General features: G+C 40.1%; 1 protein-coding gene across 6 annotated transcripts in view; it reads right to left on the reverse strand.

Annotated features, from left to right (window-relative positions):
- The window catches only part of PRKN (parkin RBR E3 ubiquitin protein ligase), a 1375032-nt gene that overhangs the window by 669914 nt on the left and 679499 nt on the right, over positions 1–25619 (reverse strand). For all 6 annotated transcript variants that reach the window (XR_007128111.1, XM_047733473.1, XM_047733472.1 and 3 more), the window contains one exon: positions 1580–1663. Coding sequence is in view for 5 of the 6 variants with exons in the window: in XM_047733473.1 (XP_047589429.1) it covers positions 1580–1663 (84 nt within the window). In the remaining variant the exon portion in view is untranslated. The remainder of the gene's footprint in view (positions 1–1579; positions 1664–25619) is intronic.

The following is a 25619-nucleotide window of genomic DNA, read 5'->3' on the forward strand; positions in this document are numbered from 1 at the left end:
TGTGGGACTCGATCCCAGGACGCTGGGATCATGACCTGAGCCGAAGGCAGCTGCTTAACCAACTGAGCCACCCAGGCGTCCCTGCTGAAAGGATTTTGAAGGATATCAGCTCACCCTGCTGTCAGATACCAAACTGCAATATAACTTATTTTATGCTGAATTCCATGTACTGATATCTAAGGTCAGTAGAACGAGCAAAGGAAACGATTCTCAGTCCCACTCAGCACAGTTTCCCCCTTTGACTGATTTGCAGCTAAATCCTTAAAGATGCAAAAGTGTCTATTCTGCTGTGAGTGAATCCTGCCAATTCATATCAAGGCTCAGGAGAGGCGGTCAGACTGTCAGGAATTGTAACAGGTGTTCAAAGGACCTCACATTACTGGAAAGATGATAGAGACCACATATGTGTGTGTAGAAGGGTGACTGGATCGCTGGATGGAGATATAATCATTACATGTAATTGTAATCAGGAAATATTATTCACTATACAAAATACATGCTGCACATGTATGTAATTATACTGATGAGTTCTGCCCCATAAATATACACACTTTCCTTTCATCTCCGTCACAAACTTACAAGACTGTGTTATGCCTCGATACATGGGACTGACGTACAAGTCATTATTTTTCTTCAGGATTTGCATTAATAAAAAGCTGTTCATGGTCCTCGCCCCTGTTCGATGGAAAATGATTGGTAGTGAAGCTCGCAGCTCCCTCCGGACCGGGCAACCACCCTGCGGACTGGAGAGAGGAGGCGCGCCTAATTGCTCTAGCTCAGACTCTACCTGTTGCTGCTGACAGACTGTTTCTTAGAGAAGATGCGCGCTGCCAGGCAGCGGTGACAGTTTGTGAACCAACACTGACATTCGGGTTGGCGCCGCAACGGCATTTAGAGCTCGGGAGATACCTACAATCAGATCTTGACAGATCGAGGAATTTTTGAGGTAAAAAGTAAAACAGTATACAAATCATGGACAAGATCAGAATGTAAAATGATCTAAAAATAACTTCAGTATTTAGGGTCTCTTTTAAGAAATATCTGCTCCATATGACGCATCAACATAGAGCATACGTTTGCAGAGGAAGGGGACAGCAGAGCATGGAAGATGGCCTTTCAGTTGTACAGCGGCTCATCCTCACCAGATTTTCTAAGAGGCCACCATGTCACCAAAGGAAAGGTAGAAAGAGATAAAGAAAGAAATTTTGAACGATGATGAATATAAATACAAAATATCACAGCACCGGCACAATGATTAACCTTGTATCTTTGTTACTTTCTTTTGCGAGGCTCCGAAGTGGTTCTTTATAACCCATGAATATCACTTTTAAGGAGTTTAAAGGGACATGTTTCTACACAGTCACCCAAAGTGGTTAAGCCACTAGGAAAATGGCACTGGGTGGCAATTAACAAAGTAGAATCTGAGGTGACCACGTAAGTATCTGAATCTGATGACACATCAGCGCTATGGTATCAGATGGAAGAAAAATCAGTTAGCATTCTTGTCTCTGTGCTAATTTCCTACTAAACACTGAAGATGACATAATGAAGAAAAAAATGGATTTGACCAAGTACTTACGGCTGTAGTCCCAGAGCAGTGTATAGACTGGCATTTGCCGGTCATCCGGTTTGGGATTAAGACATCATCCCAGCAAGATGGACCCTTTGAGAAAAAACAACACATACTTGGTTCACGAAATGTAACATGAATGTACTCCCTAGCACAATTTCCAAAATCCCTTGATATTATAAAATGATAATGAAAGTAATTTGTAGTCCAGCAATATAATCTACAGAACCTAGGGGTCCTCTAGATCCTTTTGGGGGATCTAGTAGATGAAAATTATTTTCAACAAGCACATGAAGATGATCTTTGGTGCATTGATCCAAACACATAAGACATTCACATGTAAGACATTCCCCGGCCCCAGCACATGCACACACACAGGTGCACCAAACACACACATGCACACACTCCCACACACAGGCACACCACACACGGACACACACCTTACCATACACACCTGCCTGTGCACACACACGTTATCACAGCACATACATACCTCCCACCACACACTTACTGCACACAGAGGCACCAGATACACATACCCAGATGTGTGCATACACACAGTTTTGGAGAAAAACAGGGGAAAGCAGAGGGAATCTGGGAATTGAGCGTCTATCTCAAGAGGTGCTACCTTCTGAATTCGCAGATCATTAAACCAAAAGCCACTGCTTCAACCAGAGGAACGTAACTGGCATGAGAAAGCATTTGCAGCCTGAGACTCCTGTCCTTAGGGGAGGCTGCTTCTGGAGTGGCCCTGGGCCCTGGGCCCGAAAAGCTGGGTGTGGGGATTGTTCACACTCACTTACAGACACAGAGGGTTGGCAGCATCACAAATGTCTTGAAGACAAGCTGGTATGTGCTGAACACCTTCCTACCACCTGGGAGTCTGGAACTGTGACCTGCGCTAGGTAGGGGTACACACTGACCGGCCCCCAGTAAAGCCCAGGTGCCGAGTGAATGAGCTTGTCCTGTCTGGCTCTGCTGGAAAGAGAGGGCTCTTGGAAACGTGCCTGTGGTCTCCTCCCGACATCGCGCCATATGCCTTGTCCCTCTGTTGTGGGGATAAACCATACTGTGTGTGAGGCCGTCCATGGAGTCCCGGAAGCCTTACTGGAGAATCACCACTTTGGGGACCCACGACACAGTGACACTGATTCATCATCAAGGGCATGTTCTCACAGCTCCACAGAAGGGTCAAGGTTCATGATTAAGAGCACATCGGTTATGGGGAATAAGAAAGTTCATTTCCTTTGCGCCTCTAAGCATAGTGCATACATTTCAATCCACCATAGCCACAGCAATGTAAACATCCACTTGATTTTCGACCTTACAATTCTACTATTGAAAATGGATGGGGACCTCTGGGTGGCTCAGTCATTAAGCTTCTGCCTTTGGCTCAAGTCATGATCCCATGGTCCTGGGATGGAGCCCTGCATAGGGCTCCCTGGTCAGCAGGAGGCCTGCCTCTCCCTCCACCACTCTCCCTGCTTGTGGTTCCCTCTCACTATGTCTCTCTCTGTCAAATAAAATAAAATCTTTAAAAAAAAGAGAGAGAAAAGAAAATGGACAGAGGATTGTGGACCAAATACACACATCATGCTGCTTGGGCAACAGAATAGTAAAGTCATAAATATTAAGAACTGGATGGCAAGGGTAGAGTTGAGAGAGAAGGGAAAGGGGGGATAGATATTTTGCCCCCATAAGATGTTATTTTTTTATTATAAAGCAATCTGTATGTTTGATTTTTAAACATAGGCATATATCCGTTTGATCAAAATGACACATGTAGTGAAGTAAAAGTGACATAAAGGACGGCCACCGAGAACTCAGTGACATTTATCTTGCTTTCCCAACTTAGCAGGAGAGAATCAAGGACAAGTGTGGCTAGAGTGCCACTTCCCACTTCCTGTTTCAACCCTGGGCCAAGGACCCATCTTGGGGGTTACGGTTCTCGATATTAGGAATCAAGTTTCTTTCATTTTTAGACAACTCGGGAAACGTTAGAGTCAAATCTGCGGCCTAGCTCTGGAAAGTGTACACAGCTTATAATAAATTCTTGGTTTACTACTACTACTACCCTTGCTTTCCTATCACGTTCCTCAATTTATTTTCCCTTGCCCTCTTTCCTCATTCTATGTAGTTTCTCTTGTTTTTAGCACCAATGTATTCTTGCAAACTTGTCAAGTCCTTCTGAAGTGAGGCAGGGTACCAGGAGATAATTGTGAGGGACTCATGGCCTTTCCTTCTTAACTCTCCCAAACCACTGCCCACTTCTAACAGGAGCAGCTTCTTGGGCCTCTCGCATCCGGGACACCAGCCTCCCGTGCTTAGGACCTAGTGGTCTGGTCTCAGGCAGGACACGCCGTGGCTGGTGGGTGCAGCATGCTTGAGGCTCGGGAGAGTCCCTGCTGGCAAGGAAATCCATTTCATCGTGGATAACCACTAACTAAACACGAAGATGTTGCTTCCTTGCTCTGTTGATATGGAACATTCCTTCTGAGGCTTGTTCAGGAAGCACCGACCTCCTTAGACCACATGCCATGGTGAGAGAGAAACCCAACACCAGCCCCATCTGGGGAAGGGGCACTCACGGATCATCACACGCACAACCTGGGTCCTGTTTGCATGTCTGCTCAGAGTAAGAGTCCTGGCCTCAAAGTCTAGGATGAATCGAGACGCTCTATGCATATCACAGATACTTATTTTTCCTGCCCGAGTTTTTCAGTCCAAAAAGCAGCAAAAGCATTTATGTAATAATTCCTATAGTTGTCGCATAAAATACTACTTAATCTAATCTATCCTTGTTTTGTACAAGGAAATTATAGAAAACTCAGTCACAATTGGCCTCTTTGATCTCAAACCATAACCAGATAGCCTAAGTAATAAAACCGAACAGAATTCCAATGAATACGGGAGTCCAACATAATGAAGTAAATGAGTTAGTTTATCCACAGTACTCATAGTATGGGTATTGAACGTTACTGTGATGCCCATCCTGAAAATTGAAACAAATGTTCCAGTGAATTTATGCCATTAGAAAGCAGATTTAACATTGCTCCTTTCTAGTCTTAGAAAATATAAAATGTTAATTGGTTCATTGCTGCATACTTGCGTTTTAACAGATGCCTGGTGAAAGCATATGCAATTTATAGCCTTTATATGGAGCACAAAGGTCTCCAGATGACAAGATTAAAAAAGTACTGCATATCACATGACAGCAGTGTCAAGGACAGAATCACCCCCCAAATGTATTTAATCTATCAAATGCAAAGAATTGTAGGAATACATCTAAAAAAAAAAAAAAAATCAGGGGCGCCTGGGTGGCTCAGTGGGTTAAAGCCTCTGCCTTCGGCTCAGGTCGTGATCCCGAGGTCCTGGGATAGAGCCCCACATTGGGCGCTCTGCTCAGCAGGGAGCTTGCTTCCTCTTTCTCTGCCTGTCTCTCTGCCTACTTGTGATCTCTGTCAAATAAATAAATAAAATCTTTAAAAATTAAAAAATTAAAAAATAAATCACATGGCAGAATGGTGTGAAATACATGTTCTCCCTGGAGCACCTGAGTGGCTCAGCTGGTTAAGAGTCTACCTTCAGCTCAGGTCATGAGCTCAGGGTCCTGGGATGGAGTCCTGCATCTGGCTCAGTGGGGAGCCTGTTTCTCCCTCTCCCTCTGCCTCTCTCTCTCCCTCTGCCTCTCCCCCCATTTGAACTTTCCTCTCTTTCTCTGTCAAATAAATAAATAAAATCTTTTAAAAAATCTTTAAAATCTTTTATTTTATTTAAAATCTTTTAAATAAAATCTTTAAAAAAAATCTCCTTCTTTTGCCCAGTACTGTCTATACGACCAAGAGAATACATAAATTATTTGAGCTTCTACAGAAGGGATGAGCAAACTATGGTCTGCAGACCAAATCTGGCCTAGGCTTTGTTTCTAAACAGCAAAAGCCAATTTACAAACATTGGTTATAAATTTGTAAATGATTCAAAGGCACAAAAAGAAGAGTCTTCATGGAGTATGAAGGGTAAGTGACATGCAGGTTTCTGTGTCCACCAAGGGACTGGAGTGGAACACAGCCATGGCTGCTCACTTACCTATGCTGCTTTTGAATTGCAAGAACGGAACACAGACGATGTGGCTCGCGAAGCCTGAAATACTTACTACCTGTACCTTCATGGAGAAAGTGTGCCAATGACCGATCCATGGTCGAAAATATCTTCCAAGTTCATATTGAAAAGCCCTTTGAAAAAATATTATGGTAGCATTTTGGCCACCATATAATGTCACCAGTTTGTAGAGTAGCTGTATTCTGGGTCTCCAGTGAGAAATTACTTCAATTAAAACCTGAGAGCCATTGGCCTGTAGAATCCAAGGTGTTGTTAGAACGCAGTGGCTGAAGTTGTTGGAATCAGTAAGAGTGGAAAGCTGCAACTAGAGATGACATTTTGGGATTTCTCCCAATAATATTACCAGCAAAAGAAAAACGTAAAGTAGAATATTATTTAAGCACATCTATATGGTGTATGTAAATCAGAAACTCAGGAAAATGACTTGATGGCATGAAAGCAGTGGCTACATTTGTAAAGTAGAGGAGTCTTAAAATTTACTTTTAAAAATTGTAGGACTAATCCACAAGTCATTTTTGCTATGTGTTGTATGTCCAATCAAGTGGAAAATCAAGGTACTTAAGAGGCTAATTCTTATCCAAATATTGCTCTGACAAGATCCAAACAGTTGTAGCAAAAGAGATTTATTTTTCCCCCTGAACCATCTAAATAATTCCATAACCTGCTTTTCATAGGTGGGCATATACATTGCTGTCTAAAAAAACCTTGTTCTGTGCAAATCCTGTTTTCCAAAATGTTACTACAAAATCTTGGCATTTGCAGTTTTTTAAAAGGGTTACTGTAGGGACACCTGGGTGGCTCAGTCAGTTAAGAGTCTGCCTTCAGCTCAGGTCATGATTCCAGTGTCCTGGAACTGAGCCCCACAATGGGCTCCCTGCATCAGTGGGGAGCCTGGTTTTCTCTCTCCCTCTCTCCTCCCCCCACTTCTGTGCTCCCTCTCTCAAATAAGTAAAATCTTTTTTTTTTTTAAGATTTATTTATTTATTTATTGGACAGAGATCACAAGCAGGCAGAGAGGCAGGCAGAGAGAGAGGAGGAAGCAGGCTCCCTGCCGAGCAGAGAGCCCGATGTGGGGCTTGATCCCAGGACCCCGGGATCATGACCTGAGCTGAAAGCAGAGGCTTTAACCCACTGAGCCACCCCGGCGCCCCTCAAATAAGTAAAATCTTTTTAAAAATAAAATAAAAGGGCTATTTGAATAATACTTTTACTTGAACTATGCTTTTCCCAATTGTTTCAAGTTACAAATGTGTTGAATTTAGTGTATCCTCGTGAATGACTGTACAAACATTTAAGTCATATAATTAAAATTAAGGGGTTAAGATAATTTTGAAAATTATACTTGTAGTCTATCATGATAGCAAAACTGTCTTTAGAACTGCTACACTGAGTCTCCTTCTTTTCTTTCCCTTTGTGTCCGCAACTAAGTGTTACAGGAAAAGGAGCTTCAAAGTTCACGGGACCTGTTGAATCTCCATTCTATCGATTATTAGCTCTAGGCTCCTGAGCAAGTTTCACTCTACCTTTCTCCACCTCTTCTGAAGAATGAGGGGTTAAATACCTCCTTCCCTGGGCTGTCTTTATGTGTGCCCAGTGCCTGGCACATGAAAGATGGCAACTGTTGCAAGCAGTATTGCTTATTTCTCAAAAGAGAAGTCCCTGAGTAGGGAATTTTTAAATTTAGTAGACAGATAAGCAATAATTGGCCTGTTCCAAGGCACCTGACTCAGCCCGCTGCATTTTGCATTTCCCATTTTTTCTAAATTTCCCTGTTACCCAGCGACTCCCCAGGGATTATGTCACTTTCCAAAGCAGGTGGCTCGGAACTCCTTTAAATCATCTATTTCCATCCATACAGTAGACATTGTCCTGGCACCTTCCCTCATTGGATTTAAAGACCCTATGTTTCTCATAAAGCTCAGGACAGTGCTCAGATTATAGCTAAGGCTCAACAAGGCAGTCACTAAATAGTGAGCAGGGGAAGAAAAAATCCTCTTAACCAAAATATTCATCCACACAACAAATACTTATTGAACATTTCTTAAAACCTGATAATACAGTTATGGAAAAGAGGGAAGGAACCTTTATCCTGTAGATTTTATGGAATAGCTACAAAAGCCAGTTTCAAAGGAACTAAGCAACCGTTTCATATACATAGAACCAAAAATATATGCCCACACCAAATACTGGTGATACGTAAAACAGCTGGCATACACAAAATGGCGCAAATACAAAATGGCGCAGCCCCTCTGGAAACCTTTAGGCATTTTTTTTTTTAGAAAGTTATACATATAACCATCAATGATTTGACAATTTCATTTTTAGATATTTATCCAAGATAAAAATGAAAACATGCATCTACACAAAGAATTGTATACAAATACTCAAATAGTCTTATTCACAAGAGCCATCAACTGGAGACCACCCAAATATCTATCCAAATATGAACAGATAAACAAAATGTGAGATCTCCACCCAATGGAATACTATTTTATAACAAATAGTATCATATTATTTATGAATGTAACATGGGTGATTCTCAAAATAATCTGAGTGAAGGCAGCCAAACCTGCAATAGAATATACTACATGTTCCCACTTGTATAAAATGCAGACACATCAGTGGTAGCTGTGGGGTGGGGGCAGAGCATAGAATGGGCTACATAAGGGCATGAGGAATATTTGGGAGGGGTTTATGGGCCAAAGTGAGTCCCCTCAAAATTCATATATCAAGGTCCTAATCCCCTCCAGAATGAAACTGTATTTGGAAATAGGGTTTTTAAAGAGGAAATAAGTCAAGATGAGGTCCTTGTGGTGGGTCCTAGTCCCATATGGCTGATGTCCTTATAAGAGCAGATTATGACATGGACAGTCACAGAAAAAAAGGCCACGCAAAGACACGGGGATAAGATAACCCATCCAGAAACCAAAGAGATGCCTCTTGACCTTGGATACCATATTATCAATAACTCTATTTTGAAACTATTTTTTTATGGGTAGAAGGAAGTGGAAGATGGGGAGAAAGTAATTTCATGAATATATATTCATTCCTGAGGCCTTTTTGCTTAGGCTCTGTCTCTCTGGAAGCCATGTAAGAATTTTTTTCTCTTTTAAAGTCTTTATTGTTAACAGCCTTTTCCACATACATTGTTTCATTTGTCATCTCAGAAACCATGTACGAGATTGTATCTTCTATTAGTTTTCTATCCCTGTGTAACAAATTACCACACACACAGTGGCTTAAAACAACCCATGTCTACGATCTCACAGTTCTGTGAGCCAGAAGCTCCTTCAGGGTCCCACAAGGCTATATTCAAAGTGTTGGCAGGGCTGTGCTCTCATCTGGGAGCTTGACTGGAGAAACATCAATTTCCAAGCTCTCTTGGGGTGTTTTCAGAATTAATTTCACTATGGCTATTACTCTAAGGGTGTCAGCTTTGTGCTGCCTGCTGACTGGAAGGCTCCCATGGTTCTTCCCCATGTGTGTTTCCTCAACCTGGCTGCCTACTTCATGCCAGTAGGGCGACGCCAGGTCCAGTCTCTGCTGATGCACGCTTCTATTATGTGGTAAAGGGGACTCTTGTATACCATGACCAAGGGGGTGGCAGACATATCATCAACTCTGCCATTTTTTTCTGGGCTGGATGGAAATCACCAGAACCACCCACATTCAAATTTAGGGGTTTCACGAGAGCAATGGACACCAAGACTGGGGGTCACCTTCGTGTTTATCCATATCAGAAGAGAAGAAAGACCTTTCATGACATTAAAGTCTGGGAAATGAAAATTCAATATGTGACTCTGGTTGCCAAGTTCTCAGGCTATTTTTTTAAAAACATAAACAGACCTTGCAGTTGAAATATGTGAATATTCGAAGACTTCCCTGGAGTCATTCTTTTAAATTTTAAGTAGAGAATGTAATATTACAGCCTAGGAGATATCACAAAATAAATACTGAATGTGACCAGAAAGTGAGTTTCTATGTATTCTGGCCAAGTTAAATTTGAAGAGATTAGTACATAAAAATCAAGCGAATATACTTGTGCTTTACTTAATGTATATACTCTTTTTCAACTTGAATTTATTTCCTAGGATTTCTTAGAGTATAAACATCTTACACACTTTTGCCTCTGAATATCTAATTCCAAGTTCTGAATGCAAGCTGCTTCCATAGAAGAAACAGACCACTACAGAATACATGGAGAGACTAACTGTTCACATATTAGCCCAATTATTTCCACAAATTTTTTAAAGCAAAAAGAGACTTAGTATGAGGTGAATTAGAACTTAAAGAAAATAAAAGACCTCAAGAAGACCCCATGTCCAGTCCTTATATTTTTATCCCTGATTTGGATATCAATAATATTCAATTCTTTCTTGCAACTATTTTATAAGGGATAGAGGGAAGTAGAAGAGGGGGAAAAAAGTGATTTAGTGAATTCCAGCCAATCAGCAGGGGAATAATGGATTATACAAGTAGTGGCAAATACAGGATAACATTGCATTCAAGTTCTGTTTATTAGAAAATCTTCTTCTATTACTACAAAACTGGGTTGTTTACAGAGCACTCTCCCACAAACAAAACAACCTTGATTCCCAATGAAAATCTGTTAATTCTATGTCCTCAGGAGCTCTGAGACCCAAGCTGACTATTTGTTCATGTGTGGGGTAATCACAGAATGGTTGGTAAGGAAATTGGCTCTCATACCTAGCTACATGGGCATATCTTAAAGACTACTACATTTTCATGAAAAGCTATCCATTTTTTACACTGATTTGTTAACCATAAAAACACGGATCTCTCACTATTTTACAAAATGGAATATCTAAAGTCCTTGCTCTTGTCGGAAAAACACGGCCAAAATTTTAATCTAAGCTTAGTCATAAGACTGGGTAGGGCTTGGTGGGTCAGCTTCATTCCATTCTGTGTATAGTCAGCCTGAACAAGTCAACTAGGGGATGAAGGACTCACTCTCCAGATGGCTCCTTGGCATGGCTGTCAGTGCAATGAGCTCCCATCTGTGGTCCCTCTTACCCAGGGCCTTTCCAGGGGCTGCTTGCGTCTCCTTACAGCACAATAGGTACTTCCCAAGAGTGACAATACTAAGAGAGAAGGGACAGAAGCTTCCAGTTTCTTCAGACCTAGCCTGAGCATGGCACAATGGCATTTCTACCATATTCTTTAGATCAAGCAGTCACAGAGCTCGATTCACTGGAAGAGATTGGTATTTGAAGGACACAGCTAGCTTGGCACACTTTGTCAATTTAGGTTTGACAATTCACCGAATGAGAATCTACACCTGCGTTCCTCATCAGCACCCTCAGGAAGCTGTCTCATGCTGGTGCTGGCTCCACTCCACGCCCAGCTTTTTGCTCTGCTTTCGGACAATATAGCCCATTTAGATTTCTTTTCATTTTTATTCAGAATGCCTGGTTGATACATTCTCTACTAAAAGTCTTTAAATATTTTAAATACTATGGAACAGTAATGTGCTATATTGGATATGGTTTATGAAACAAAACAGCACTAATTACAAGTGTTCTCTGATAGTCCATTTGGATCTCTTGTTTTTCATCTGGGCACAGTATCTGCACCCATGTGTAAATCTGTCAATGACTTCCAATTATTTAATGTCCTTTCTCTGATCACTAAAGACATTCTTCAGGATTTTTTAGAATCCGTAACTACCACCACATGCGCTCATCTATTTCTTAAATTAAATCCATTCGACACTAATTTTAAGTCATTGTGGTCATTAATTTATTTGATAAATTATGCGCCTAACATGTGACAGGTATCTTGCTAGACGGGAGATAAAACATTGAACAAGACATTTCCAGGTAGGAGGACAAAAGTGATTAAACAAGTAATTAACATATGGATTCTTTGAAGGACCCTTGACCTAGACCTTTGGAAGGACTATCATTTGAGATGAAACCTGAGAGAAAAGTAGGAATCAGACAGGAAGAAGAGAAGTTCCCTGAGAGAAAGAAAGACTCTGAGTCTGGAAAACAGAACCAGATCCCCAACCCCTGGACTGGTTTCTGGAATATATATTTTCAAGAAGATGATATGGATAATTGATTCATAAATAGTTCATTACTTCTGTGCAACATCCTAAATATCTTAATCTAACATTACTACCACTACTTGATAATATGATTCAATTAAAATATATGATAAAATGTAACAGTATTCAAGGTCCTGATTCAAAGGGATGGGAATGTCCAGATAATAAACGATGTCTTAGTACTTTTGAATCAGACTGACTGGATTTCAAATCCCTTTGCCATGACCAGCCACGTAATGATGGATAAGTCACTGAATCAGAAGGTCAGCTTCTTGCGCGTTATGTGGGGAAAATAATTTTTTAATGCTACATCAGAGGGTTTATGGTTAAATGAGATAAAGTACTTCACAAAACACTATACACATAGTTAATATTCAATAAATATTAGAAGGTGCTGCTAAATAGCCTTAGTGTGAGCAAAACAGGATCATGGAAAGAGCACCCCAAAAGACAAAGACTCAGAAGACCTAAGTTATAGACATAATTTCACTAGAGAGTAGGCTAAGCAATTTAACATCTTTATGCCTCACTTTCTTATCTGTAAATTAAAGGGTAATAAAGTCTCAGGGTCAAAAGAGATAATGAATGAACTTTACAAAAAAATCACAGGCCATAGAGAATAAAGCTTTGTGTATTCCTACATTGTCTAACTGTAGAAAGTGGTGGACTCATATGCCAACCCCACTTTACACAACCCCAAACACAATGCCACTTCCAGTAGAAGAGATTATTGATCTATACGATGCAGCTGCTGCTCGCGTCAGCAATTAACTAGAGCAAGTGTATCTGCTCGTATCGATGACCCGATGCTGCCAACTCAGCTCAAACAGCTGTTTCAACAGAACGTCTCAGCTGGCCTTGGAAATTTTCCCCAAGAGCTGGGGTATCTCCATAGCTCATACAACATGATCTGGCAGGAGGTGGCATACAACGCTAAAATGTATTTCCTATCACAAAAAGCAAGCATTTCAAAATCAAATACTCAATAACATACTTTTCCCCTCTGAGAAAATTATTACAAGAGAAAATATCACATCCCTTTAAAGAAAGTGCATTGTTATAAGGGAAACAACTTGGTCCACTGCATTACAGCTCCGCTGAGTTCTGACACAGTCAATCACTGTCATTATTGACAGTCCCTTCATGATGACAGGTGCCATCATGCTAAATGCATTCAATGTCAAACAATGTGCTTATTTCTTCACAATTTCCAGTTCCCAAACTCTTCCTAAACCGCAAGATGCCTTCAATTATATTACTAAGTGTTGACAGCTTCGCCGTAGGCACATCAGAGTGAAAGCAGCATTCCGACGGCGGTGATTTTTTCATCCTATTTCATAGAATTTAAACAATGGAGACAAATAAAGACTTACAGATACAGTGATTCACTTTTATGCATTCTTAACAGATTTAATTTAGGAGAACCATATGATTATCTTCATCTGTTCAAGCTCTCTTTACTAAGAATAATCTTGCCGCTGCACGGAGGGAAATTTACTGCAGCTCAGATCAGAGGCGGCTTCAGACAGCATGATCTGTGTCTAACTGTTGAGATGGTCGCTCTCATTTCCATTCCAGGCACGTAAATCTATTTGAATAACAACAATTTATTATCATGTAAAGCTTCATAGTTATCTCAGCTGGCTTTATATCTTGATAATTATGACTGGAACTGGACTATGCTTATTACATGAGATAAGACGTTTATTAGATTTCTAGTGAGTGCCCAGATACTGTCATCATCATACCAACATTATTTAGTTCTCAAAATAAAACTCCATGAATAACACAGCATATTTTGCTATAAACTACTGTAAATCCACCCCTGAGGCTGGACTCAACCAGCCACCTCTTTTCTAGGAAGGGAAAGGAAGAAATAGGCAGGACGCGGTTAAAACTATGAAGGGGTCACAACTTAATGTTTCTGTTGCTTCGGTGTAATTAACTGTCCATGAAGAGGTATCAATAGGGGGGATGTCCTGGCCAGCCCACAAGGCTACACAGTGCTCGGTAGTATAGGTGACATGTGCTTATAGGACTTGGACACCATGAGGAAAATCACTTCTCAAGGGTCGTGAAGAGCAGTGAACTTGGATAGGCCTCCCTCTGTCAGGCGTTAGACACACATGTAATGACCAGGCCTCTAGTCCTATCTTAACCACATCAGCCCTACTGTATATTTATGAGGCACTTTGGTCCCATGACGAGGCATTTCCCCCCAGAGCAGCAGTATGTGGGCAGGGGTTTCTGTTCTGTCCCTACAATGACCTGGGGTCTGTAGAGCTACGGAGAGCAAGGCCTTCTTCTCAGCAGCAGTAATCACACCCAACAAACCCAAGGAACCAAAAATGATTCTCGGCCAAAAGAAAAGTCTCATTTGTCCTTGGATATGTATGTTGGCAAAGAAATTGTTTTTCCTTAAATATTTTATTTATTTGACAGAGAAAGAGAGAGTGAGAGAGGGAACATAAGCAGGGGGAGTGGGAGAGGGAGAAGCAGGCCTCCCGCTGAGCAGAGAGCCCAATGTGGGGCTCGATCCCAGGACCCTGGGATCATGACCTCAGCCAAAGGCAGATGCCTAATGACTGACCCACATAGGCACCCCTGGCAAAGACATTTTTTAAGCAGGGCCCAGTTTAACATGCATTTACAGTTTGTTCCAGTCCCTACATTCTCCTTGGAGCCTTCTCACTTCAAGATACTTCTAGCATCCCCTTTCCTTCCATCTCACTTTCATCCCTGACTCTGTTATCAGGGTCCAGTCACCACAAAAAACAAACAAATAAACAAACAAACAAAACACTCCAGCCATTTATTTGTGGCCCAGTGAGAGAGGAGAGAAAAATTTTTAATTCTAAATTAAAACAATCAAATTTTTAGTTCTCTGAACTTTTTCATGATTAATTCAAACTGGTTGAGGTTCACACTGAACGAGTTTTATGTTTTCTGACACCTCTCTGTAAGAACCACCCTCCCCATTCTTATTTCATCATCCCCCCTTTATAAAGCTCAGCGTTTTGACTTAATAAAACAAACATGACTAAGTCTCTCTCCTTTCTGTGTGTACTTCTTTCTTCAAGTGAAACATGAAAGATCACTGTTTGAGAACAAATCACATCTTGGTCATAAATCATTCTAAATCTTATTTTTTGAAAACAGCACTTGCAGGGGAATGCTCTTATCTCCCCCACAACCCTGCCTTTGCTCAGAGAACAGGATCCCCACCTTCCTTTCCAGGCCCCACTCATCCATGCAATCGTCCGTGTGCTGTTTCTGTGACGAGGTGTGCAATCCTGCCCAGTGGGAAAAGAGTGGGCAGCATTCCCACTGCATTCCCCAGGCTAGCTTTGTCAGGGATGGCATGTAGGGATGTCTATTGATTCAACACCCATTTCCCTATTGGTTCAAAAGCTAAAGGAGGAAAGGATCCAGTTAATTGGCATTCTACAACCCCAATGACAACCACAGTAACTGTTTCCTCTGGACACAGCTGTGCTGAAAACACCAGTGTCCCTTCACTGCTAGACGCACATGCAGTCTGGTTCTTAGGTTGGAGATGTTACCATGGCTTGGCTCTTCCTCCGGCTCGGACGCGAACCTACCACATTTCTCTGAAAGCAAACCTAGTCCCACTAGCTGCTAAACCCCTCATCTGCCTTCATTCCCAGCACACAAAAATTCCTACTCGGGATACCCTACAGGATTTCGACTGCCCAGATGAGTTTGCCATAGCACAGCCGCCAAGGTGTTCTTCTCATCGTACCGATGAAACAAATTTAGTGCACATGAAATAGACAGACCTGGTCCAGGCATCTTGTCAGTGAGCTGTGGTTATTAGCTCAACATTCCTTCAAAAAGACACCCTATTTCCCCATTTACCGAGAACACTCCCCTGAATCCCCAATTTTTAACAAAAATGAAAAATCCAGGATGGTTTATTATAAGGAAAATAAGAGTTTGCTTTTGAAGTATTTATTCACAAGATTGTCTCTGTTTATAATAATTTGAATCTATATCAGATTCCTTGTTTTGTTTTGTTTTTATGTTAACACCTCAAATCAGCTCCATTAAAAAAAAAAAGTGGTATCAGCAAACAGATCAAGGGTTCTTGGCTTCTGATATTCGATATTCTCTTAATTCTCCCAGGTGTAAACCTCACAATTTCAGTACAGGTGCACAGTCTTTCTGAATGTACTCCATAGCTTAGAACTACTGATGATGCTTCTTGAAACTAGTTAGCCATCTAAGGCATGTTCATACTTGATTTTGATACATGCCACGTTAAGAAACTCATTCATAGAAGTAACTGTGACATTATTCAGGAAACTAAAGGCAAAGGAAAATGCACAGGATGTTTCCCACCCAAAATTACACTCTGGTTTAAGGAAATATTTTCTCAAAACCATGTTACTTAATTTTAGCTAATTCAGATCACATCTGTCATCACTTTCACCAAGGCCAAGAAAAACAGTAATGCTGTAATTGGAACTTAGTGTCAAACTTTTCCAAGTTTTATAACGAAGCCACTCCTCTGGACCGCTTGGCACAGTCTTTGCCTTCTACCTCAATGTGACTAAGCATAGGTGAGCTATCCTGGGCATTCATCTTGGCAATGACAAATAATGTATCAGAAATAACTATCTGTGCCTAAAAGCCCATAAACTTACAAAAAGATTTCTGCTTTCCCTGTGGGAATAAGATAGGGCATTATAACCAGGAAACATTATAGGAAAAGAATACTATTATTATGTAAGTTTCCAAATTAAGACTTGGAAAAAGACCAGAGAAAGATCTGACTTGATAGACTCATAACCAGACCCTCCTTGATACCCAGTCTTCACACAAAATCACAACACCAGATGTGATTCGACCTTCCCTTGAAATCTGAGGCTGGCAGATTGGGAATCGTAAGCTCTGACTGCTCGTGTCCTGGTGACCATGAAGAGGGTAGAAAAGCTAACGGGGAATTCCCCAAACTTAGTACTCAACTCACTCGACAAGGCAGATGGAGCCAGGCATGCACCGTAACCCCTGACAGCATGACTCCCCTAGAACAAGGTCAAATAGAAGGTTCAAGGGAATGTGAATGCGAGCCTAAGATCACAAGGACTGGAGGTCTGCTGGAAGAGCAGACATGGCATTCAGGAATGAGTAGGAATACTATAAGGCAGGTTTTCCAGCTCACAAATTACTTCACCTTCATCAAGTCTTGTCCCCTCCATATTTGCTGAATTTGTATCCTCCTCTCTAGACCCAGAGCCCCAGACTTATTTTGAGACCCTGTATTCTCTTCTGGACAATCACAATGACTTATTAATGAGTGTCTTGCTATCCATCTCGGCTCCCTCAAATGTTTTCTCCACACACCTGCCGGCGGGATATTTTAAACAAAAGTAAGAAGGTGACCGGCTCCCCTTAAAACCCTCCATCGACCCCACCCCATGCTCAGGACAGTCACTGCTCCCCGTTTCCTGACATGGCTCACGAAGCCCTTTTTGATCAGCTCACTTCCCTCCTCCCCCTTGTCTCTCAGTCAATCTCCCAGCCATCCCCTGCACGAGAACCCACAGGTACACGTGCAAAGAAATAGTTATGCATTATTTTCAATCCTCCTGGAACCTTTGTCTGTTTAGGAAATCCCTTGATTTTCTAGTCTTTTTCAGTTGAGAGGTCTCAGGATATGCTTGGTAGCAATGATGTTTTATAGAGCCAGGGTAGCATTACATTTAAGTTCTGTTTATTAGAACACAAATTTTTATATTTCTTTACCAAATATTCCTCCTCACCCACGGTCTGCTGCTGCCTATCGCAAGTGCATGTATCTTAATGCCCAGGGTGTTGCCTTTTGTTTTTCTGCTTGAAACTTCCTGGCAACTCTGTTTCCCCTAGGATTCTTCCCCAGCTATCAAGGCTGATGGAAACAGAAGTTTGTCTGCATCAAATGAAGACGCAGAACAATGGCCGCTATCTGCAGTCAAATGCTCTGCCACTGAGCTATACCCCCTAATGGCCGCTATCTGAAATGTTCATTAGAATCTAGTGATTCAAGTGATCTCCAAGACCCCATGTAATAGAAAAATGCAGTCTACAGAATTAAAGTATCTGAGTTCAAGACTCGTTACTTTACGTACTATGTTGTGCCCTTTGGCAACTCATTCAAATTCTATAGGGCCTTAGATCTCTCCAGGTATAATATGAGAATTGATACCAGCTTTCTCTACTTGGCGAGTTGGTTGTGAGGCTAAAACAACAACAGAAACAAAAGAAAAATGCTTTTCTGCCTTTCAAACACTGTGCAGTGGTAGTTTTCTTTGCATTAAAACATACCATTAGAATCTTGAACAAAATCTGCATGATTAGAAGAGCATGCACGATGCTTTATATTGTAATTTAAAATTTTTAACTCCCAAAAAGGGAAATATTTTTTTCATATTATGAACTAAATGTGTCTTCCAGCCTAGTAATTGAATATCACATCTCCTTCATGGAAATCCAACATGTCTTTCCAGAAATTAGAAATAGTCACAATCCACTTATTGTTACTTGATGTCAGAAAGCTTTTGGAAACACACACACACACACACACACACACACATAGTCTTTTACCTTAAGAACTATTTATATTTCAGGTTAAAGAAAGTCTGACATATTTCACCAAAAGCATCTGCAACGGAAATCTGTAGTCTACCTATGAGGTGGTATCATTTAGAAAATACAGAAGTTAGTATTTCTTCACTTCTCTGAGACTCAATGCTAGCACCTAATGCTAGCACCTAATGCTTACTAAAATTGTTATTTGTACAGGAATGCTGAGAATCTTATTATAACCAAGAATTTTAAAAGAACTAAAACAATGACTGAAGTACATGTAAAATTACCATAACAGAAATGATAATTATTATATCCATTTAACCTTTCAAAAGGATCAGATCTACTAAACACATTATATTCATAACATCTAAAATATTTGAATGGTTAGGTCAAATTTCCCTTCCCAAATTTAGAATTTATTATAATGTGTACCCTAAAGCATAGAATCTCTGTAACTTTTGCTAAAGTTTGTTCACTGCCCAGGCATGTATTGGAAAGGCAGCTGGATGGTGTCAGCATCTGCAGAGTAACCCTTTAGAAGAAGCTGGACAGGGAGTCCAGGGCAATGCCAAATACTTGGGTTGCTGGTTTTTTAAAACTAGGCCATGGGAAATCGCTTCTTCATATGTAGGGAAATTCAACCAACTGTGTTGTTGTAGGCAGATCTCCAGCTGAAGTGATCGGAGAGGTATCTGAAGGCTTTCCGCTGTAGGTTAGCTATCATCATTCAGTGTTATTTGGATATTAAGAGTAGAACTTGCATGAATATCCAAAGATCACGATAATGAATAAATTCGTTAAGTGTAGCTTAACAATTGTATTCTACTGCTGCAGTAGCTAGGTAGATAACCTGAGATTTCCCAGGGTTCTTTATGACCTCAGAAATGTGGCTTACTCTAATGCTACTTTCCAGGGAAACACACTGTAATCAGGAGTCCTGTGCTGTTACTAAAGTGGACTATTTTATGCCATAGGCGTGAGCAGCAGCATCTCTGTACTGCATATTAAAACATTCAAGCAAGGCTTAATTATAAGTCAGAAGATACTTCATTGTACTACATAAAGGCACACCTGGGATAAAACACTTGTATCTGTGGACTCTCGGATAGCTTGGAATTGCTGCCACTAAGCCAAACTCCACTTAATATGAAAATAGGGTCTCGGATTCCAGTTGTTTTTAAAGGTCTAAGGCAACACATTTTTCTATCATCACTAATTGCTATGTTAGGACAGACTAGTTGATCAATGGTCTTTGCGAGTGTGTGTAAGAACACACAATCCTCGTATGGTGGGCCTGTGGGAGTAGGGATGCAGATGTCTCAGAGGACAAATCCAGACGGGACATGGGAGAGTGGTCTTAAAAACCCATGAGGACCAAAAAGTTACCAGATGTATGGGATATGGGAGAGGAAGAGGAAGAAGGAGATAAAGAGATCCTCATTAAAGAACCAAGGCAGCCTGCAAAACCAAACTTAAATAATTCTAGATTAAATCCTATTATGTTGCTTAAATGGAGACTGACAATGAGGCGTTAGCCCCAAGTACAAAAACAAGTGAGCTGAAATTAAAGGGTCAATTATATTACAGATCTTTTGATTCTGAAATATTATTATTAATTATATTTATTTATATTAACTTATAGCTTTCAACCTACATATGATTTCACACACATATATAACATATATGCACATGCATACATATGTAGTCATATGATTTCATACATATATGCACATACATACATATGTAGTCATATGATTTCATACGTGCATGCACATACATACATATGTAGTCATATGATTTCATACATGCATGCACATACATACATATGTAGTCATATGATTTCATACATGCATGCACATACATACATATGTAGTCATATGATTTCATACATACATACACATACATACATATGTAGTCATATGATTTCATACATACATGCACATACATACATATGTAGTCATATGATTTCATACATATATGCACATATATACATATATTTGCTTATTTAGTCATTTAAACCTCTATCCTGTATCGACTAAGCTTTGTGCTAAGCTAGAGATCAAAGATGACTAAGCTTCAGTACCACATTTAAATATCCCATAATTTGGTGGAGGATGTAAAGATACCAAATATTTGACAAAGGAATGTATTATATACTAAAGGAGCTCAAATAATAGACCAATCGCAATTTTGTTTCGAACTTGAATAACTGAAAAATACCTGTACCAGTGAGGGGGGGGTTCAATTTTTTTCCAGTTATTTTCAACTTAAACTGGTTAAATTCCAATAAAATAAGCATTCAGTGTAGGTTACTTTTTTTTTTTTTTTAATCATTGGATAGTTGGGATAAGTGGTTGATCAGTCAACGCCAGGATACATCTTTATTTCATTGCTTTCATTGATGCCAACCCCAATCTAAGGACATTTTATAAGAGAATTGTAATATGCTTAAAAAGTATTTCCAGTCTCAGACTGGGAGATTTTTCTTGTAAATAAAAGCAACTGAGGGAAAAAAAGCAAATGAATATAAAGTGATGAAGTGATTTTTATTTAAATTTTTAAAAATTTTTATGAAGTGATTTTTAAAATAAAGTTACATAACAGTGCCTATTAGATAGCATCTCCACTGTATTCTATCCATCCAGTAAGTTACATTAATCATGTTCTCTGTTTAAAGCCTTGAAATTTCTTCACTGAAGTCCTTTTGTCATTTTGGGGATTTTAGTAGTCACACAACAAGTAAGTGGAGAGTGAATTCACAATTAATCCATGCCCTTCTCTTTAATAAAAATTAGACTCTTTCATTATCCTACTTACAGATTCCTCTTTAGGGAAGGTTTCTTCCTATTGTTTACAATGAACTCACTCAAGTTGGCATCCCACTATCTTAAATTTTTAATGAGTTCATAACTGGTCTGGGCACCTCTCAAAACATGGAAGTCAGAATGCATGAAAGGACTCTTTATGTTACCAGATCTAGTTGCCTTGAAATCAGAGTAATCCAGGGATGCAAGTTTCTTTAAAAAAGAAAATAAACAGATGATCTTTCTCAGAGTATAGAAAGTTCCATGGTACACAAACATGGTCTGGGCTAGCATCCTTCTCACCAATGGAAAGGAGAAAGGAGGAAGAGATGGACCAGCAAAATAAGAAGCTATTATCATAGCAGTAATGTCAGCACTACAAAACACAATCTTTAAAAATGTGTTTTCAAAATGTATTTATTAGGTGATAAACTCAGTGCCAATCAGAACCAGACAATGAGGATTAAGACGGAATCCCTGGACAAAGATTAGCGCCTCGGGGGAAGCTAGCCCACCTTATGGAAGTGTGACCCAGCAGGTGGAAAGGGGCACATCGTGGCGGGTATGAGCAGCTTTTACAGTACTTCCCTGTGCAGCATTTATCTCAACTTCAACTACGTCGTTACTTATGCATTACCTGTGGAAAATTTGTCTCTTCAGATAAAACGTAAGCTCCTTCAGAGAAGGGACCTATTCTGAATCTCCTTGACTGCTATGTATAAAATTTGGGCTTAATGCATATTTGCTGAATAAAATACATGAATATTTGGAGGGTTCTTGAGTGAAATTCAAGTCTAAATTGAGATGAAAATATGAAAATGTCTGGAAAGGTACATGGGCTGTAAATAGCAAGTAATATGCCATAGGATTCCCAGTTGCACGCTTCACCTAACCAGTCTTATTTCATAGAAAAGGAAGCTCCTTTTCTGTGATTTGAGAGATGGGCCAAGTGCTCAAATCACCACTGAAGTGTGCCTGAAAAATACAAATATGTCCACAAGAAAGACCATTTTTTGTTCATTTGTTTTGTTTTGGTTTTATTTTAACGTAAGTACCACTTATCTTTTTCTTTATGGCTGGACTCTCTCATCTCATGTTATTAGAAAATGCTTTGAATGGAAATGCCCCAGTCTCTAACACAATGACTAAAATGCTATTACAATGTCAAAATAAATATAGGAGAAACTGACCTAAAAAGTCAATTTTAATAAGAGAGAGCAGAACATGAGGATGTGTGCCATCTTGATAAGGAAAAGAAAGTAGAAAGAGAAATCAAACATATATTTAAACTTTGTTGAGACAGGTTTGGAGTTGCAGACAAGATTTTTATTTTGTTTAAATTTAGGTCAGAAATGAGCACTTACTCCATGCTAGGCACTCTGCTTCACAAGTGAATGCAGCATGGTATCTACCTCAAGGTGCTTCAGACCAAATGCTAGATCATCAGAGCTCCAAAGGAGTTAGCACACCATCATGGACTGCCAGTTTCTAACACTAAGGAACTCTAATATTCTTCTGAGCTGTGGGTCACAATTAGAATACAGAGGTGGGAGGAAATAGCAAAATTGGGTAAAATGGGGGTGCATTTGAGTAGTGGCCCAAATTCCTTAACCCGTCCTACATCAATGGGGACTTTAGAGAGGTCACAGTATTATCCATATTCTCATAATTCAGAAAGGAATTGGGCAGAGGAAAAAAAAAAGGCACTGTGTATCTGAATCCCAGTTGTAATTCCAAGAAGGTAAAAATCCCAAAAGTATCCAATGATTCCAGAAGCATCCTGACAGTCAAAGGTGTGGGATCTGGGACCATTCCATGATTTTGTCATCTCTTAGCAGGTACTAAATTAATGAAGAGCAAGAAGCAACTTGTTTCTCTCAATCATTAGAAAGCTACAAACTAATAATATATGGCAAGTTTTAAAATTAACTGGATATGAAAAAGAAATTAACTGGATATTTTGTCAGTTTGCCAAACTATTTGTCACATTATTATAATGTTTAGGAGAATAGCATTTATTAGGAAAAAAAATAAGCATAGTAAAAATAATGTGTATTTGCTTAGGAAATACCTTGAACAAAGAGACTGAATTTTAGATGCTGATAATTCATTCGTAAAAGCAGATAAGCTTATGCCAACAAAATGGAGAACCAAGATGCAAACAAAGGGCAAATCCAAGAAAGAAACAAACTTCTGGAGTTCAATCAAGAATATATATAAAATCTGGACAGACCTATAAAGAATAAAGATACTGAATTAGTAGTTTTAAAACTTCTAGGAAAGAAGGGCCCAGGCCCTGATGGATATACTGGTAAATTGAATCAAATATTCAGTTGGTTTTCAACAATGGTACCAAGACAATTCAATGGCGAAAGAATAACATCCTCAACAAATGACACTAGGGCAGCTTGATATACATATGCAAAGGAATACAAATTGAACCCCTACTTTACTACATATAAAAATTAAGCCAGAGGGATAAGAGGCCTACCTGTGAGGGATAAAACTATAAAACTCTAAGAAGAAAACTTAGGGGTAAATCTTTATGACTTTGGGTTCAGGAATAGTTTCTTAGATATGACACCAAAAGCAGAATCAAACAAACAAACAAACAAAAAGAAAGTGCAGATGCACTCAAATTCAAAATCTGTGCTTCAAGAACCCATCAATAAAGTGAAAAGGTGACTTACCAAATGGGAGAAAATATTTGCAAATCGTATGTCTCATAAGGAATCTGTATCTGTAATATATAAAGAACTCTTACAACTCAACAGCAAGAAGACAAATAACCCAATTTAAAAAAAAATGGATAGAGAACTTGGATAGACATTTCTACAAAGAAGACATACAAATGGCCAATCAGCATATGGAGAGAGATTCAGCATCATCACTCATTAGGGAAATGTAAGTCAATACCACAAGGTATTACTTCTGGCCCACTAGGATGGTTAAAATTAAAAACACACACACAAAATGTAATGAGTGTTGGCAGGAATGTGGATAAACTGTAACCTTCTCATTCATTGCTGGCAGAAATGTAAATTGGTGGAACCACTTTGGAACACATAGGCTTACAGGAAATCTTGTACGAGGTTGTATGATAGCCAAAGAGTAGAAATAACCCATACATGCATTGGCTGAATGAATGAACAAAACCCAGTACATGCAGACAGTGTAATATTATTTGGCAATAAAAGGGACTGAAGTACTGATACATGCAATGAACATGGGTGAACCTTGAAACACTGTATAAACGAAAGCAGGCAGTTACAAAAGACCACAAATGGGAGAGGAGTCAAGATGGCGGAGAAGTAGCAGGCTGAGACTACTTCAGGTAGAAGGAGATCATCTAGCTAGCTCATCTAAAGATTGCAAACACCTACAAATCCAACAGGAGATCGAAGAGAAGAAGAACAGCAATTCTAGAAACAGAAAATCAACCACTTTCTGAAAGGTAGGACTGGCGGAGAAGTGAATCCAAAGCTATGGGAAGATAGACCGCGGGGGGAGGGGGCAGCTCCCGGTAAGCAGGGAACAACGGAGCACAAAATCAGGACTTTTAAAAGTCTGTTCCGCTGAGGGATATCACTCCAGAGGCTAAACCGGGGTGAAGCCCACGCGGGGTCAGCGCGGCCTCAGGACCCGCAGGGTCACAGAAGGATTGGGGGTGTCTGAGTGTCGGAGAGCTTACAGGTATTAGAACGGGGAAGCCGGCTACAGAGACAGAGCCGAGGAGTGAGCTCTCAGCTCGGGGTTACCTTGAAACGGTCGTAGGCTTGGTCAGCTTGGAGCGCGGCCAGAGGCCAGGCAGACGGGAGTAATTGGGCACTATTCTCTAAGGGCGCACTGAGGAGTGGGGCCCCGAGCTCTCGGCTCCTCTGGGCCGGAGACTGGGAGGCCACATCTTCATTCCCATCCTCTGGAACTCTACGGAAAGTGCTCAGGGAACAAAAGCTCCCGAAAGCAAACCCGAGCGGATTACACAGACCGGCCCCTGGTAAGGGCGATGCAACTCCTCCTGGGGCAAAGACACTTGAGATTCAATACAACAGGCTCCTCCCCCAGAAGATCAACAAGAAATCTAGCCAGGACCAAGTTCACCTACCAAGGAGTACAATTTCAATACCAAGGAGAGCGGCGGAATTCCAGAGGAGGAGAAAGCAAAGCACAGAACTCATGATTTCTTCTCACCATAATTCTTTAGTCTTGCAGTTACTTTAATTTTTTTCTTGTTCAATTTTTTTCTCTCTTCTTCTGCTAAATTTTTTTAACTTTTACCCTTTTCTTTTTTAACGTTTTTAACTAGTTTATCTAATATATAAATATATATATTCTTTTCTTTTTTATATTTTTTCGTTATTCATTTTATTTTTTAAATTTTTTCTTTTTTTTTTTCTTTTTTTTTTTTTTTCTTTCTGAACCTCTTTTTATCCCCTTTCTCACCCTGCACGATTTGGGATCTCTT

The sequence above is a fragment of the Lutra lutra genome, chromosome 6, assembly GCF_902655055.1.
Source record: "Lutra lutra chromosome 6, mLutLut1.2, whole genome shotgun sequence".
NCBI classification, from domain to species: domain Eukaryota; kingdom Metazoa; phylum Chordata; class Mammalia; order Carnivora; family Mustelidae; genus Lutra; species Lutra lutra.